Source organism: Orbicella franksi, chromosome 13 (genome assembly GCF_964199315.1).
Source record: "Orbicella franksi chromosome 13, jaOrbFran1.1, whole genome shotgun sequence".
NCBI lineage: Eukaryota > Metazoa > Cnidaria > Anthozoa > Scleractinia > Merulinidae > Orbicella > Orbicella franksi.
This window is the reverse complement of record NC_138157.1, coordinates 17597950-17616502: the sequence shown is the minus strand read 5'-3', so window position 1 is coordinate 17616502 and position 18553 is coordinate 17597950. Positions and strand designations below refer to the sequence as shown.

The 18553-nt window shown below is 39.2% G+C and overlaps 2 protein-coding genes across 2 annotated transcripts; one reads left to right on the top strand and one right to left on the bottom strand.

Annotated features, from left to right (window-relative positions):
- Positions 1-129: 129 nt before the first annotated feature.
- On the top strand, positions 130-11830 carry LOC145466470 (tartrate-resistant acid phosphatase type 5-like). The gene is made up of 7 exons (XM_081450191.1): positions 130-1251; positions 4739-4988; positions 6382-6454; positions 6801-6875; positions 7292-7439; positions 8584-8687; positions 9487-11830. The coding sequence occupies exons 1-7, from the start codon at positions 1081-1083 to the stop codon at positions 9671-9673; spliced, it is 1008 nt and encodes a 335-aa protein (XP_081306317.1). The 5' UTR covers positions 130-1080; the 3' UTR covers positions 9674-11830.
- Positions 11831-16501: 4671 nt separating this feature from the next.
- On the bottom strand, positions 16502-17528 carry LOC145466494 (D(1)-like dopamine receptor). The gene has a single exon (XM_081450225.1). The coding sequence runs from the start codon at positions 17366-17368 to the stop codon at positions 16574-16576; it is 795 nt and encodes a 264-aa protein (XP_081306351.1). The 5' UTR covers positions 17369-17528; the 3' UTR covers positions 16502-16573.
- Positions 17529-18553: the final 1025 nt, after the last annotated feature.

Here is an 18553-nt window from a genome sequence, read left to right as displayed (position 1 = left end):
TGTTGCCTGTCTATTTGTTGTTTTGATTGTCCTAAACCTTTAATAAGCTGCATTTTAAAAACAGTCTGAAATGTGTCTTAAAGGTTGTGGAACTATCAAGAAAGGCGGACCACAGGAAGAAATATTTTAAGCTTTACGGACAAGCGTACGTCTGCATCTACCAGTAACATCTTAATCTCCAACCTCAAGTTGGATAAGTACAATTTTCTTTTTTTTGCCAAAATATTTAAAATCCTTTTTTGCAAGGCGTCAGTAAATTTGCAGACGGCTGCGAACATTTCAAAACGGCAAAAGGTCGACATCTATTTAAGCACTACACACGTCTTTCGATTTATGCATTCCTTTAAGGCCTGTCAAACGACTTAGTCCAAACAAAACACGATCCATAGCTTTAGACCTTTTGTATGAATGTTTGTTAGTGATAAAGGGAGAATACACAGTGCCAAGAGATGGGGGAAATCTAGTACTAGTCTACTTACAACAGCAAGCTTCCTCAATGCAGATGATGTTACGTTTTTTCCTGCATTTAAGTTAGGAGGCCGAAAAAATTGAGTTCGATTCATTCCGTTGTGTTTACCAGATTGTGCAAGTTACCATGAAAATCTGTGTTATGCGTATTTCAAGGCTGCTTGGAAGTGAATCGACATTGTTCGGGTGAAATGACATTCATATTACTGCGACAGGTCACGGGAATTTGTCTAGTCCCACAAGAGGGGATATGTTGGAGACTGAACAGTCCTTGCAACAAATTATATTACCACCTGGTGCAATCTACTAAGAGCTGTGTTTGTTGTGGTTTAATAATTATCAAGGTTCTTTTTCCCACTGTTCGTTCAACCGTTATAATGAAGGTGTCAAGTGTAGACAGCAGTCGTGCACTTTAAAAATATCTCTGCTCTGGATTGTTGACACAGGTGGCAGTACGCATGCGCAGCCAAAACCAACCATTGTTGACGTCACCGCGATGTTGGTTATTTTGACAACTTACATGAACAGGGTTCGAAGATTTATTAATAACATGAGGGGCCACAAAGGTGGAGTATAAAGACGTCGATCGAACGAACTCATGGCCGGGAATGAATGGAGGAGGTTAGGCTCTTGTTACTGTTCCTGTTTTTACAGATATGTTCCCGTGTTGGCGCTACGGAATATCCAAGGCTCACGTTCGCTGCGATCGGAGACTTCGGCGGGATCCCACTTCCACCGTATTCCACGTACATGCAAAAGAAGATAGCGAAAGTTATGGGAAAGGTACGAGTTTATAAAGAGTCGCTTTTTGATTTCACGACGCTTTTGCTCTTAGTTTTATGATCCCTTATCTCTTTATTACTGGTTGCTTGTATTCACCTATTCAAATTTAACGGGTGGCCTCTACTTGAACTAGCTAAGGGAACAGAGCTTTTGGCTTTATATATTTTAATGTGTATTATTCGCTCGACTTATCAATTGGTTTCTGTGGTGATTAAACTTAAAAATAACTCAGAACTTAAGGCGCCCCGAGGGATGATTTTCATTTAACCGGACGACTTAGTGCTAAATCTTCCGGAAGTATTGGTTGTGTTCGCGATCAGGGAGCTAATAAATTATTTAGCGAAGAACCAATTGATCCACATGCAACTTCACAAGCAACTGCACACTGAAATTTAGTTAGGTGCTACTTTAAGCTTCTTTTACAGGGCAACCAAAGCGATTGAATTCTAGATCTGGAGTTTGAAAAGTGCTGAAAGGGGGTTGCAATAGGAAGGCAGTATTTTTGAAAATATCATTTGGTGCTAAATAAAGTGAAAAAAATTCAGAAAAAATGCTTATCGTAATCTCGGTAAGAGAGGTTCTTGGATAGAGTTTTGACAAGCGGTTTGACTTTGACATTTTATAGTAACGAACTTTAAGATCATATCGAAATCGGAATCTTTTAACTTTAGTAATCTCTGTCAAAGGATTCAAGAATTTCCTCAATTTTTTCAAAGTTCATTATGCAAATTTGAAGCTGTTTTTTTTCTTTTACAGTTGCTAAGGGAGCATCTCAGATCCCTTAAATATTCGTTCAGTGGTTCATTGACGCGGCCAATGTTCCCAGTGACTTGGAGACTGAATTGCACTCTAGGCGTCAAAGTTCACAAATGTTACTTTGAATCGTAAAATATGCTCAGCTTTCGTAAATAAAAATTAGTGCGCGCTCTCACGAATCAAAATATGTCAAGCGTAGTTATAGCCTCTAAGGCAGGGATTTATGTCAGATTTTTAAGCTGCTTTGGGCATTTTTTTCTTGGGTAGTCTGGTTAAGTACAGGAGTTTATTTTGTTAACTTGGGGCAGTCACTGCTGTCAGTGAAAAGCATTTCTGTACTTAGCAACAAATCAACTCCTTCACTACGCGACGTTTTAATAGGCTTGCTAATGTTAGTGTGTAAATCATGTTTGTTTAATGGTTTCATTGTTTGACAACAGCTGTTTGGACCCACTTCTTTCGTCCATTAATCTTGGACATTTTGCGGTTTCGAATCCCTGCCTTAAGCTTTATTCTTTTATCACGGTAGGGTGTTTGATATGATGTTTTATTGCCTTCTGTTCAGCGAGATAATACGCTGCAGTCCAACGGAGATGTGCGATAACGTGTCGTTAATCCCTGAGGATTCATCCCTGTATCATGATGGCGTCACGGGACAAATTCTCAATCCTTGAACGACAAGCGACTAGAAAAACATTTTCAGAATCGAAAAGAGCAGAGCAAAATTAAGACATGTACAAAGTTCCAGCTCAATAGAAAAAATATTGAACATGTGAGAGTTCGTTAAAAATATTTCACTTGAGTGGGTGGCAAAATTATTTGACCCATAGTTATATTTAACAATCTGTAAAACTCTCACATTGTCAATAGTTAATTTTGCACTAATGAAAACTCTGCAGTAACCTTGACCTACTCTTCCCGTGACTTGCACTCCAGATCCCACATGGGACTCGTATGTCTCGTGAGGTAATTCGATCGGAGTATAGCAAGAACCACGAATATTCATCATGAATAATTTTAGGGAAGACAGCACCTCAAACATATAACGCGATCATATGGCTGTCATATGGCTGTGACAGCCTTCTAGAAGGTTATTGCCGTCTTGCTTTGCCATAAGCGATCATTTCTGGGTTTTTGAATGAGTAGATTTCACAGAACAATAAAGATAAAATTATGGTTGTAAGCCACTCACGCGATTACAGAAAAGAGAAATTACTAAACATAAAGTTTCAAGACTGTATAACGACCTTATCATACTGACTTCTTTAGAGGGCCAATAACTAAAATCAACCAATCAAATTGCTCCATAGCCGGTCTAAAGTTTTCTAAGTATTGGACCTGGACTGTTCCAAATGATCCCTTGCCGCCACTATTGACGATTTTCTAGTTGTTTTGTGGGGGCTTACTTAGTTTGCCAAAAGCCTATTAACTTACTCGTAACAAGTTCTTTTCCCCTTTCTTCTAATTCTCTTGTCCTTCTTTTTCTTTGAGAATATCAAAGTTAACGTGAGTAAACGCCGACTCGATCTCAGAATTACGCGTTGGAAGTTAACTGTGCCTCTTTCTAGTCCGTAATTGTGGAATTTTTTCCTGAACAATTTCATTCATGTAATAAATCTCTTATTAACCAAGCACAAAGGCCGTACTGAGAGAATATCGCCCCTCGGTCTTTGCTGTACGAAACTCGCTGTTCTTGGTCTGCACTGTCAAGACCTCGGGCCGATATTCTCCTGGTACGGCCCTTACGCTTGGTTAATAAAGACCTATATTTTTGGCCTTTCAAGAGCTTTCCTGGGAGCTTTCATTTTCGCTGTTCAAGGCTTCGTCACAAAACTCCTGAATGAAAATAATCTATTCAAATGCTTGGATAAAGTGTAAAGATAAAGTCTGCATGCGAGCCAAGAGGCTCATCAGGCCGGCGCTTATCCCCTGTTTCTGTAGCATGAAGCGACTAGGAGTATTTCTACTCCCCCCTGGATGGGATGCTAGTCCATCCATCTATCCCAACATTAAATTCGCCGGTACCCATCTATACACCTGGGCGGAGAGAGACGTTGTGTAAGTGAAGTGTCTTGCCCAAGAACACAAAACAGTGTCCTCGGCCAGGGCTCTAACACGGACCGCTCGATCCGGACTCGCGCGCACTAACCATGAAGCCATCGCGCCTTCACAAAAGCAGAGTTTTTACTCTTGCTCGTTCAAGAGCTAATGCATATCGAAAAGTTTAGAGGCAATGTTACTGGTCACGCTTGAAATTTGCATAATGAAAATTAAACCAATGAATGGAACTTCTAGCATGATCAAATCCTGAGCTGTGATTGGCCACCCCTGCCGACAAGATGGGGTTATCTTGCCCACTCGGGATTACCCCGCTGTGCCCGACAAGACAGTGGTTTTCTACACCCATATAACATTTGTATTTAGCAAGATGACTGGAAACTGGCCTTATTCGTTTTTCTTTGTGTGTGCGTTCATGGACCCGTCGACTGCGTTTCGATCCATATTAGCACACAAAAAAGGAATTGGTCAACATGCAGCCATCTCCATGCTATTTGACCAATAACTCCTTTACACATAATGCTGCCGTTTTTTACTCGGCACTTTGTTTTCTTTGTAAACGTGCAGAATGCGTCTAAGACATACAGCGGTCTAGCCATTTTGAAAATTGTAAGACAGGGACCATCCATAAATATATTGTTTAATTGGTGTTTTCATTTACATTTTTTTTTAGAAAGCCGATTTAAAAGAAGTAAAATTCATCATTGGATTAGGCGACAATTTTTATTATGAGGGTGTGAAGTCGGTTGAAGATCCTCGCTTTTGTTCGACTTTTGAGCGTGTGTACACGAGCCCCGCCCTAAAAGCAGCCACGTGGTACATGATTGCTGGAAATCACGATCACGCCTCTAACGTCTCTGCACAGATAGCTTACACTAAGATCTCCCCTCGCTGGCACTTTCCGGATTTCTTTTACACTAAAGGTAAGAAATTAAAATAAATGACAGACCCCTGACAATGGCTTAAAAAAATGGATGCTAATAATAATGATAATAATAATAATAATAATAATAATAATAATAATAACAACAATTATATTCCAGAAGGAAAATTTAATCCCTTGTTGCAAAAATCGAGCGGAAATTCCAATGAAGATTTGTCGTGTGCCATTTATAGGCACCCCTGTTTATGGTGTGAATTACCCAAATTGGAAGTCTGAAGCACTTCTCCAGAAGGTCCGAGAAGTTTCGACCGTTTATCGTGCGTTTATCGTGTTTTGGGGGACGGAAATGACAGTTTGTGGTCATTTTTCTTAAATTCCTATTCGACTATAAAGATTGCAGCTACCTCTCGCGTGCCCGATCACAAATGCAAATGGTATCATGGAAACGTGAAATGGTAATGGAAAATGTCCAACTTGAAAAAAGAAAAAAAAACACCCGCACGTTCAGAGGGAACTCCAAATCTCTAACAGAATTTCCGTTTGCGTTGTTTTCATCTATTTATACAAGCACCAAAAAAGAAAAAAAAAAAAAAAAAAAGACAGTTTTCTTCAATCAGAATGTCATAATAGGGTTAACCGCTAGAAGGTATTTAAGTAGTTAATCTTCAAGCGCTGGCCTGGAGGGCTAAATTTGACCATAAACCGCTATTGAGCGAAGAGTTATTTGCTATCAGTCGGTGAAAGCCTATTATTTTAAACCAGGTTTCTATGTTCAAACATTCCGTTCTATCTGGTGAATACCCAAAACCTCTCCACTCAGATGAAGGAGCATTTTACGTATTCAATTACTTTCAGACTGAAGGAACTACAAAATGATAATTTTCTAAAGTGGAAAAAAATACCAAAGAGAGAAAAGTCCACAGAAAAAATAAGGAAAATTTAAACAGATAACAACTGACAAAGTTGAAAAATTATTAGGACTGTCTTTTTCAAGATACATCGTCCGTGACATCGCTATGTTGATGGTATTTTAAGTTACCCAACAACGACAATTTAAACGTTAATGCAAGCTTGTATACACGTGTCACAATATATTTAAACAAGTCATTTTACACCTGGCTGGTTAAATATGGGGTTGCGTCTGCATGTCGCGCTAATCCAAAGGCAGTTCAACTGACAGTCTACATAATCCCGAATTCGAAACATCAAGTAACCCTCATGTGGATGTAAGTCATAACCAACCAATGCGATGGAATAAAATAATTTTTGAAGTTTTCATATAATTTCCGTGCTTTTGGCATCATGCTACGTAAATAATGACGATATACACCAAAAGCATTTTTTTTTCCCATTCTTTGCCTTTGACATCCTGAAAGAAAAAGAAAAAATTAAAAAAACTTGGCGTTATCTTTATATATCTCTCAATGTTTCAGTTTTGGAGATACCCGGATCATCCAAAACAGTTCAGCTGGTAATGATAGATACGACCTTACTCTGCTGTAAACAGTAAGTAGAATTTACTATCATTTACTATTATTAATAATACTATTCTAGTTAATGGCAAGGCGCAAGTCTTCACTGACTGATCCACTGGACCAGTCTCATGAAGTCCGTCCCAGGTTACGTGACTCCTATTTTGCGATTGTCAAAAGTGTCACTGTGTAAACCTCGAGGCCAAACGAGAAAGATAGTCCAAACGTTGTATATGAAAGTCAGCACTGGTTTCACATCAGCCATCTGTGCGCATACATGGAAAAGGTTTCACAAGCTAGCGTAATAGCTGATAATGGTTAAATAAAATTAAGACGCACTCCCTTCAACTGCTCATTTGAATTTCCCTTTTTTTGTCTAGTCAGAGGCATTTAAAGAATTTGCCCGGTCCTCAAGAGCAACTGAGATGGATAGAAAAGACGCTCAGAGATTCCAGGTGAGTATTTTATTGCTCGTGTACCACGTTCTCACCACTGGCAGGAATGACAATGTAGGCTCTCAGTAAGGAGAATTGTTACTTAGATTTTAAAATATGGGGCAATGGCAAAAACGGATAAGAAATACTTAAAAAGGCAAGCGGTGTACTTGATCATAGAATCAGTTACGTCATAAACAAAACAACACGTGTTAACAACGCGTCCAACGCATGGCCTAATTCAGTGTGAGTCTTGTCGGCCACAATCACACAGAGCTTCTGTAGTATAGTCTCACGTGTCTCGTGTCACGTGTCTCACGTGTCACATGTCCAGCGTAGACCTTAATCCTCCGTATGACCATGGCTGTGCTCGAGTAACTTAATTTATTTTAAATTTTAGTAAGAGCTCATTTAACTTATATTTAATTGCGTTTCAGCGCTGACTATCTCATAGTGGCTGGTCACCATCCAGTCCTGTCAGCCGGTGTTCATGGCAACACTCAATATCTGGAATCTAAACTCAAGCCCTTGCTGGAAGAGAATGACGTCACGGCTTACTTGAGTGGTCACGATCATAATCTGCAGGTGAGTAACGCTTCCCATCCTGCAGTGCTTGCTGAGTCCAGCGTGTATCTCGCGTAACCGTTTCGATGCCTCGCGCATGCGTACTTAAAAAATCCACTCTCCACTGGGACAAAAATCAAAATCTGATGGAACAATCGGTGCGCGCTTGCAATTTGCCGAAAAAATAAATCCGCTTTAATTAAGTAATCTTTGAATAATGGGAACGATTCTTCCAAAATTAACTGAACAGACAAGAGGCAGATCATTGTGAAGTTCTTCCTGGGTTGTCAACAGAACCCATAGCGCGATTTTCATGGAGATTGTAAGCTGGAGAATAGCGCGTATGGTAATCGGCCTTTTTGGCGTTTTCGTTTCAACTGAGAAAGAGAAGAACCTCTAGAGGTATTTTAGAATATGTTTTCGAAAATTATGTATTCTCGGCGCCTTGCGAGAGAAAGTAGGTCGTTCAGTCCTCGACAATCAATAAAGGATCTTATGAACGTGAGGCTACAAGAGAATCAAACAGAGACTTTTAGATAGCGGTATGAGTGCGAGATCGATTAGGAGTTTCAAATTCCATTCTAAAACTCATTAATAACTCGTCAAGTTAAAACAAAGAAAATCACAACTGTAAAGGAGGTTTGGATACCTGGTCTTAATTAGCATAGGTTTTGACGATTTTACTTCTTCGCTTACTCCTTAGTTTTTGTTTCGATTAAGAAGATATATCAAACATTCGAGAGAGTGTTTCATTGGCCGTCCAAACAACTCGAATTTCGTCTCAACTCACATCTCGGTGTTTGGGTATCTGGATGGAACACTGTCTCTCGTGTTTGATATATTTCACATCTAGTCACCTTCTCAGAGCCCTGACTCTTTTCTGTTGCTGACCAGTTTTGTAAGAGACTATCGATAGGAGATTGGATGGAAATATGATTATCAAAATCGTACGTAGGTACTAGTTTTAAAAAGGGAAACTCTTTCTCAGTCTGGTACTCTTACTCCCATCTAAAGGTCACAGTTACTTCTCCCCCCCCCCCCCCTCCACCCGCGCTTCCTCCGCCATCCGAGCAAGATATCTGCTAACTTCTCGGGTAAATTGTGAACGTCCGGGTATGAGTAATATGAGACCAATACCTTGAGTGTTTCTGCTGGTTATTTGCAGCACCTCAAGGAAGAGCACTCTAACGTGCACTACTTCGTGACTGGAAATGGCAATTTTTACAGTCCGGTCCCAATGCATAGACATAGAGTCCAAACATCACTCAAGTAAGTCAAGAATATATGATCATAGTTTTCTCCTACAAGAAGATCCGGCACGTATGTCGTCAATTTTTCGTCTGTGTGCCTATTTATCTCGTCGTCTGTTTGGTCTGTCTGTTTATCTCAGCTCTATCTGTCTGCATGGCTGTTTGTCTGTCTGTCTGTCTATCTGTCTGTCTGTAAATCAATCTGTTTGTCTGTCTAACCACCTGCCTGAGCTGTCTGTCTGCCTGTCTCTCTGAGCTGTCTGTCAGTCGGTCTGTCTGAGTGAGCTGTCCTTATGCCTGTCTTTATGCCTGTCTGTCTGGTCTTTCTGTTTGCTTGGTCTGCCTATCTGTCAGTCCTATCTTTCTGTTTGGTATGTCCGGCCTGTCTAGTTACTCTTTCTATCTAGATCTGTCTTATTCGTCTGTCGGTACAGTCTTTCTTTACTGTATGTCTTCTGGTGTGTTGTTTATTTGTCTGTCTAGTCTTTCTGTTTGTTTGGTCTCCCTGTTCAGCGTCAGCAGACAGCAGTGTGGCAGCTTTGTCTGTCTGTCTTTCTGTGATGTCTGTTTCATCTGTCTGCCTGGTCGATCTGTTTGGTCTATCAATCTGTCTCTGTCTCTGTCAGCAACTTAATATTAATGACGTAACACCACGAACACCTCTGCACTGTTTCTGATTGGTTGTTACGCGCGCGCGAGAATTCAAATTGAGCGTGCGTAACTCTCTCGAAGTAGCAGTAGGGGCTGATACAATTTTTTTTATAGAAATGGTTCCTTTAGAAAGCTCACAAACTTCGTTCGTTTTGTCTTATTTTCAGATTTTTCAATGGCGAGAGTGGAGCGTTCACTCTGTTTGAAGCCTCTCCCGAATCTCTGAAAATCTCTCAAATCAACGATAATGAAAAAGAAGTGTACAGCGCCGAGTTAAAACCAAGGACTATCCTTCGTTCACTGAGTGATAACGAAAACACGATACTCGATGAATTCTTTACTTCTCAGACTTAGATGTACGTTCGTTACTAGTAGAGATAGCTATATAAATGTATTAAATAGCTAGGTGACAATTGGCCAAACATTATGTAAATATTTCTTCACTATAATGGTATTAACATACCACAAAAATTCAAGAACATTCCTTCCCATCAGGGATAGAGTAGAACCTCACTACCTCAAACTACTTTTTCCCCCTCGAGCATACTTTTCAGTCATTTAATATCGGCTATTTCAAACCACCGTTTTCTCAAGCCATTCTTTTCGTTTTCCTTGAGGGTTCGAGATAGGGGAATTTATCTATACTTAGATTTTTTTATGTTAGGGGCAAGGGTGCTGGGAAGGGTGTAAACCAGCATTTTTGTGGAATTGATTGGGAGTATTCCACTTCTGTGTTCTGATCGACTAAACGTGAAATTTTGATCTCGATGAAACGTTAGTTTGTTATTGTTTGCTTTTCTGATCGGCTTATCCGTTTAAGCATCATAACAAGTTCTCAAAAGCGAAAGATGTAATAAGAAGAATGTAGTTTTTATAGGTTTAAAAGTTGCTTTGAACGTTAATGTCTCGTCACTTCTCCCCCTCAGTCCCTGAAAGGATCTCTTATCTGTGGGAAGCGTTATGATCGAAGAGGGGAGCAGAATTTTTGTCGATATTTTTATTCGGTTTGTAGAAATGGCTTTTTGCATCGGAAGAGCTTCATTTTAAGTTATGTAAATATGAATAAAGTAGCGTAAAATAAGCTATAACAGGTTCATAGAAGGTGAAATATATTGAGTAGGTGATAATAGACTAGAAAGGTTGTTGATAGCGAACACGTAATGTGACAAGAAGAGATAACTAGTATCCAATCTCTCCTCATCCAGATAGCATTGAAATGATGACTAATATTGATTTGAAATACGAGAAATGGGGGAGGGGTAGGTGGGCTCCGTTTCATAACCAAAATCAAATTGTGAGCCTCAAATATGGAAACGTTTACATTAGTGTAAACCTCAAATTATTTTAAACGTATCAATGGTCGTATGGAGAGGGAAGAACATGCTTGTTTGGACTACTGGAAGTCGAGTCTGGTCAAGTCAAGTCAAGTCAAGTCATCCTTGATTATTTAGGCAGGGTAGTCCCATCAGCCATAGGCCGGTATCAAAAGCGGTCCTGCGCAAAATCAAGACTACATGATAAAAAATTCAGGATATAAAAATTACCGCAAAGTTATGAACAAGGAGTTTAAAAATTGAATAAGAAGGAAATTACATATCTATGAAGTACGATTTTTCTAGATCAATACAACAAAAGAGAACAAAGTATATCTAAGTATTACATTGGTAGAAAACTAATTGCTAAAATGAAAACTAAGAGAGTTCTTAAAAATGGAAAGCGAGGTGGCTTCTTTTACTGATGTGGGTAAATCATTAAAAAGAACCGCGCCTGAAATTCTAAATGCGTTTTTCCCTAGCGTTAACTTAAAGTTCGGTAGGTCAAAAGTAAAAAGCAGTTCACAATGGATCCGCGGTCATGGTTCTTAACCAATCACAAGTTTTTCTATGAAATCGTTGACTTTTTCGTGGCTGATATGAGCCCTGAACCAGTAATTTGCTCAAAAGTTGCTCAAAAAGGCAAAACTTGCTCGACGTTGCTAGTACCGCAAAAAGTTGCTCCAAACGCCAAAAGTTGCTCGAAAGTTGCCGAGCACAATTCCTCTTAATTATTTAGAGCACTGGACCTTCTTCAATCCAATTTGTGGTAATAATTCGATAGTTCCTTGAATCGGTGGAGGATCTGAACCATATCATGAACAAACTTAATGAACTGTCTGTAAATCTTAAATTTACAGACCTGGGGCCCGTTTCTCTAAAGCCCCGGAAATGTTTCGGACCCGTAAAGCAATTTTTAGTTCATCTGTATCTGAAAACGGAGAAGTGTATACGCCTGAAACTTCTTGTATGAAGAGAACCTCTGTTTATATTAAGAATATGCGAATAAAACAACTCTGTAATCATCTGGTTTGAGATTTTGCTACGGCTTTCCGGGTGCGAAAACATTTCGGGGCTTTCGAGAAACGGGCCCCTGGTGCTTTAATGGGACATTGCACCAGAGGTAAATTAACATTATGATAAAAAAACATAACACAGTTTGCGTTTAAACAAAGGTTCGGAATAAAAAAAAAAAAAAAATGTCCGGATTAAGATGTCTTAAGATGTTTAAATTTGACGACATTTTGTTTTGATTCAGGCTTTTTCTTTCAGCTTGAAAATGCAGCATGAAATTCAGATCAGAAAAACAGATCATCGAGACTGCAACCATAATGAGCGACAAAATTCTGAAGTTTCTGAAGCTTTTTAGCGAACCCTTTATCAGTTCTTACAGTTGTTCCATACAGTATTGCAATAATCGAAGTGGAGTTGAAAAATAGTCGAAGTGGGGTTGAAATTTATTAATTTTACCGTTTTTGTAAACGAAATTATCTACCTGTCTGTCTTTCGATCTATCTATCTATTTACTATATGGCAAAAAATAATTAAGTAAAAGGTGAGCGAAAGGTCTCCATATCCAAGGTTTTGACACTAATAAATTGATTGATTGACTGACTGACTGACTGACTGACTGATTGATTGATTGATTGATTGATTGATTGACTGATTGATTGGTTGAAAGTGGACAGGAGATCTAGAGGATATATTTAAACAGGCTTATAAAAATAAGCCAAAAGTACGGTGCTAGATTCAAAACGGTGTTTCGTAAAGTACGCACAAGTCCCCATTGGGACAGCTTACCAATTCTGGGGGATGATGGACAAGTGACTATGATACACTTAATATTCGTTTTTTATGCCCCAGAAGAAAAAGACGCTCCTCTAAACTAACTAGGTCTTCCGGTTGACTGCAATCTCAGAAGTGTCCCTGCCCCAGTCCAGTGACTTCGCTTGGTCGCCATCTTTATAGACGGCGCTATCTTCATGGCAAGTTCAACTGATTGAAGAGCAAGCCTGGGTAAAGTTTACCAAAGTTCTGGGTTGTTTAACATTTACAAGGCGAAACTGGTTTGTCAAAGGTCTGTGCAAATGACAAGCAAAAATGCCTAATCGTAAGTTCCGTTCGAATTGACCATTTTACCATTAACTCAAAAAAACCCAATTTACCGAGAGAAGCCTAGGACGAGTTCGACCTGATCATAAGTCCAAGATGGCAGTAAAGAATTACAAATGGTAAGCACATTTTCCACTCGGATATATCGGTTGGAAACTTTGGACTACCCTTCAAGACGTCCCGTTTGATTTCGAAAACTTTCCGATCGGCAAGCCAAAATTGTCTTTCAATTTATATTCTGACCAAAATTTCAATGCCAATCAATCTTCCAATAATTGTTTTTGGTCAAAGACGCGGGGCTTTAATCGGGCTTCATCGGCTGGGGTGCTGAAAACTTTGTTATGTGTTCAATTTAGACAATTTCTGCTTTCAGAACGGTTTTCACTTGAGTGTCGAAAGCGATTTACATTAGCTTTGGTTTTGCATTATTACGCGGCGCGATTGGCTAAAAAAACTGGCACCAGTTTCTCATCCATTCAGAACAAAAATCCAAACTAATCAAGAATCGCTTCCGCGCGTTTTTTCGCGCGTCGCGTCGGCTGCACTGATTTGTTTGAAGTTCTTGGTTCAATAGATTGTCTGTGTCATTCGTGATTGGTTAAAGTGATTGCTAACGTTTTCGTCTCACGAAGCCCAATTGAAAACAGCTTCGACAACAATTATAAAACGTAAAGAGGACAATATTCATACAGTGAATGTCAATATAATTGCAATATTTATATTATCTCCTGGGGCTCTTGCCTATTTTAGAACTTAAGGTTACAGTATACCTTCGGGTCGGCAATTTTCTTCAAATTTGGATTTTTGGGTCAAAATAGTGGTCGAAGAATAATCTCTAATTTCTGAAAAAAAATTTTGAAAAAGGCTAAATATTGGCGGAGAAATGGCGGTTTTACGTTTTCACCGGAAGTAAAAGTTACCTCTTGATTGACAGCCCTATGGCGCGTATGCAATCAACCGAGACGATTTTCGCGGGAATTACCTATGTGGATGTCACGAATTGACTACTCAGTTGATCAGCATTGTTGTTCTGACTACCCAGCATTTTTGGTATTAGGCGTGTCTCTATTAAGTTATAAGTAAACATAGACCACGTTTAAACCATGGACCAGTTCGAAAAAGCGAAAACAGCGAAGAACGAATGAAAATACATCAGTGAGTGAAGAAGCGAAAGTTCGCCACGCAGATGAAGCTATAGTTATCGTATAAGGCGGGGAAATATTCGTGGTAAGAGAAAAGAAAGGTTCTGTAAAAATTTCGGAACTTGACAGCAATAACAGGATGCTGAGTCCGATATCGTCGGACTCATTGAGACCATTTGAAATATTATCCATGCACAGTTGCCCACACACAGTTGCTCTCTGCGCTTTCTTTTGTTTGTTTCCTTCGCTCAGCCACTCTAGCGTTCGTATCCTTTTTAGTCTTCCCCATTTTGCCAGACCAACTTCAAGAAAAACCGAGCTACAGAAAAATTCTCTCTCTGCCTTCGGTTCCTTGAGCGCATTGCTAAACACAAGAGTTTTTTAGAGATTCGCGCGTAAATTTCACCAGGGGGTTAACGGTAATAAACTTTCCCTGCACTGATTGGCTTAGTTATCTGAGAACCCAGTTGAAGGCGTTTGTGGGCGGAGTTTGTTTGCGAAGCATAAAATTGTTCTTAGCGCTGTTTTCTCGAATAAATCTTTTCACTTGAAGCAGACACTTTAAAGAGTTATAACTCAAAGGGATTTTGTTCAATTGCTCTTAAATTTGGACAGTGGCTAGTTTAACATATAAACTACAAAAGCGTGTCTGGGAATTGTTAATTTCGAGATACTTTTTCTTCGAGAGCGATTTTTGTACGATCACTCCACATTTTTTAAATCCTATTTCGAAAATGTTCTGTAACTTTTTACTGCAATTGAATATACCAAAACGCAGACACGTTTTTTAAGCGCTTTGGGCCCTGAAACCGAGGAAAAAATTAAATTGGCGAAAAACGAAATTCGCTTTGACTTGTAGCTTTCGAAAGGTGATTCGGGCGCTCGCATTTAGTGGTCGTGAAAAATTCGACAATTCATTTTCTTTCAAAATTCTTGGTATAGTTTGATAGCCAGCTCCATAAGCTTTAATTTGATATAGGGGTTTAGGTATCTACAGCTTAAACTGCACGCGCTACATCGCTTGCGCGCGAGACACCCCTTAAGGTATACTGTAACCTTAAGCTTTCCTGAGTTAATCTGCATGACAAGAAGGTCCCGGATGAATTCTGCCTTCTCTTTTTCCCAACTTTATTTGGACCACTATTTTGAGGAAAAGGTAGGTATTATAATTTTTTTAGAAAAATTTCAAGATTCTTCTGACACATGACTGGAAATACGACATTTAGAAAAAAAGGTTCACTTTTGATTCAGATTTTCTTTCAGAGAAGGTTTGTGAAGCTTTTTGTTTATAATAATTTTTATCATTAAATCTAAATTAGTTGAACGGCACTTGCACATGTGTATCAATGAAAATCACATCGTTAACTGGCATTTGATCTTCAAGATTCAAAGGCAACTGAAAACCTCAATAAAAAAACTGCCTGGTGGATACTGTAAAATAAAAAGACAAATGCCTCAAATGATAACCATATTTGTAGACCTCAAGTTTCGAGTGGAAACTGAATGTTAAACGAACGTGGTGAACATTTCGTCTGGTTCTAACACCAGCCAGGCAGACAGAGCTAATCACCACTGGACCCACATATAGTTATGGCAGGTTTACTTCAGTCACGTTTACAACAATCTCGGAGCTTGCCGGTATACGACAACTTAAGGCTTTCACATCCTCAGTTGGAACAGTTGGGAATGAGGGCTGACGACCATGTTGGTCGCCTGTGGAAACTTTCAGACATGGCCTATCAGCACGGGCTTTCTTTTTGCCTTCAGTCGGCAGCGGAACAATCGAACTACCTCTGAATAATTTCTTGAAGGCGATTCTGAACTCGTTGGATCTGAACATGTAAATGATCGGGTTGAGAGCGCTGTTTATTGCTGTCAACACAATGACGACAGAGCGGAGTGCGTTGGGAATTCGACTGGGGCCAAGTTTTACCGTGAGCAGTACACAGATGAATCCTGGGAGATAGCACAAGGTGAACGCGCCGATCACCATAACTGAAAAAAAAAACAAACAATAATCTGATCACCTACTGTAACTCGTAGCTTGCTAACGCAATCACAAGTTAAAAAAGGAAAAAAAACCACAATAACCAGGTTAAAACAAGTAACTTAGACGAAAAGCAACTCTGGAAGAGACGACATAAGTTTGATTGATCACACTGATCAATGTTGTTTTATAGTTCGACCCGAACTGTATATGAATGTCAAATAATTATCATGGAATACGATGCTAATCATTCAAAACAGTAAAAAAGCACTTAACAGGCTTCTTAACAGGCTGCTGCAGAGAGGAGTGGCAAACATGTACTAGCAGACGTGTACAAAGTGTAAGACACACATTGTACATGTAACGTTGGACAAAGCTTTTCCTCTAACCGGAATATTTTCCTTTAAATTCAGAGGTTCTTTCAAGAATCTTCCAGGTTATTTACTGACAAAGTTAGGCAAAATATGTAAAATTAGTCTTGCTGGCTTCTGTTTGCATTTCTACCTTTCTTTTCGAGTTTTGTTTTTTAATTTTAACTTTTTATTTTATTTTTTTTTTATTTTATTCAGGCCACAGTTTCAAGAGACAATGACATTTTATAGCTGGCACATTACTCGTGGTTCGGACAACAACAAACGAATCACGACTCGGAGCAGAGTAAAGTGACCAAAAATGAACTTAGAATAATAGCAAAGTGAATTTAAAGTGTACCGTTAGGACTAACAAAGCTCTGGTTACCTATTGTCTTCATCCATTTCATCTCTTTTTTCTTCCTTCTTCTTAACTCAGCAGTTTCGGGATTCAGGTTTTCGCAAGGTTCAACTCGGCTGCTCTGATACCAAGAGATTTTGGCGACATGGCCATAGACGAAAATCGTCACCACAAATGGAATCACCAGAAACAGGGTGCCGTTGAATGCGAGATGAACTTTGTACAACGAGGGTGGCTCGCCTGTGGACTCAGAGCAACCGATCATGCTTGTTCGAAACTGAGAGTGGGCTCCGCCACCAAAACACAGAGGCAAAACCACCGTGGAAACCACAGGGGCACCCCAGGCAACCAACAAGGCTAGCGTCACACGTCTTCTGGTGACAATTTCAGTGTACCTCAGAGGATATATGATAGCAATGTAGCGATCGCAACTGAGAAGACAAATATGACCAATGCTGACGTACAACAGTACTATAAACAGCACTATAAAATGTTCGCACGCTTTGTTTACTGCTTGAAAATCGTACAGCCAAATCAAACGGAAGAGGAGAAACGACAGCAAGGAGAAGTCAGACATTGCTAAGCTGGCCAAAATAGAACTGCTTGGTCTTTGTCTGAGGGAACGCGTGCCCCAAATAACCAGGCAAACAGAAATGTTACCGAGGAAGTTTGCTATGAACGTGGGGCTCAGAACTGCGGTTTGTAAAGCAATAGAGACGGCACTTGGCTGGGACGCTGTGAAACTAGGACCAAAACTTTTAGAAGCGCTATTAGAATCACCCATGTTGCTTAAGACTTCGTTTCCTCGATCGATTTCTTACCAAACTGTTGAAGTACTTGGAACTGTACGTTTATCAGTAGCGATTGATTATGAAATCGCGGGATTTCATGCACAGACTTTATGAGTTCTTTTCAACGACTCGTGTTCACTTCCTCGTTTTTGTCCTGGCCGCATAATTAAAAGTCGTCATTAAAAGGAAATCCTCTGTAATTATTTCAATGTAATCATAACTTAATCGAGTGTTTTGAAGAAGATATCAGCCTGGTCTATGAACGCAAATAACAAACTACAGCTTCATAAAAAGTTTATGTTTCAAAAAACTTGGGCTGAACTGATTCAGAACTAGTGTCAAAGCTTGCTGTGTACATTTAACTAAATAGGTGTGACACAACAGCAGAAAATCAGAAAATTAAGTGCCATTGTTATACTTTGTGTAGGCTTTACCGTTAAATTTGACGAAAAGAAGTGATAAGAAGCTTTTTATAAAATTTACAGCATTTCTGAGGTAAAATAGTCTTTTGTAACTCGTTGTCAGTTGTCACTTAAAAAAATGATTAAGAATGATAATATTTCAGAGGAATTAGTCACTTATTTAAACTAAGTACTTAAATTTTGTTTATTTGATCCTCAAAGCAGGTAGAAATGTGTGAAGGTTACAAACAAACGCAGTTTTTATTTTTTTTTTAAATAACAATTATAATAAAACAAAGGGAAAAACGGAAGACTTAGGATATGTTTGACGGAGAAACATATTTCGTTTTTGTGTCAACGTTTCCTCTTTTCGTATTTCTCGTGATTTATTGCTTCGTTCTCGCGCAACACGTGAGTTGTAACTTTAGCGTAAATTTAAGGTAGCTCAAAACAGTTTCCAGCACTTTCCAAGACTGATAATTTGATGAGTCATTATAACCACTCTTTATCAGTTGATGCTACAATCATGGTATCAAAACACTGTCTAATCATTGCTGAAAACGCTGTTATCATTTTCGTGACACAATAGGTTACCATGACAAGGTAGCTACTAAACAACACTTAACTTTAGCTTTAAGCACTTCTATTTCAAAAATAGCACGAGGAGACCCCTTTATCTTTATCGAATTTTGATGAGCAGGATAAAATTCAACCAGCATTTTCTAAAGATGCGTTCTTCACAGTCCAGATGTAGGCATATCAGACCGGAATTATACA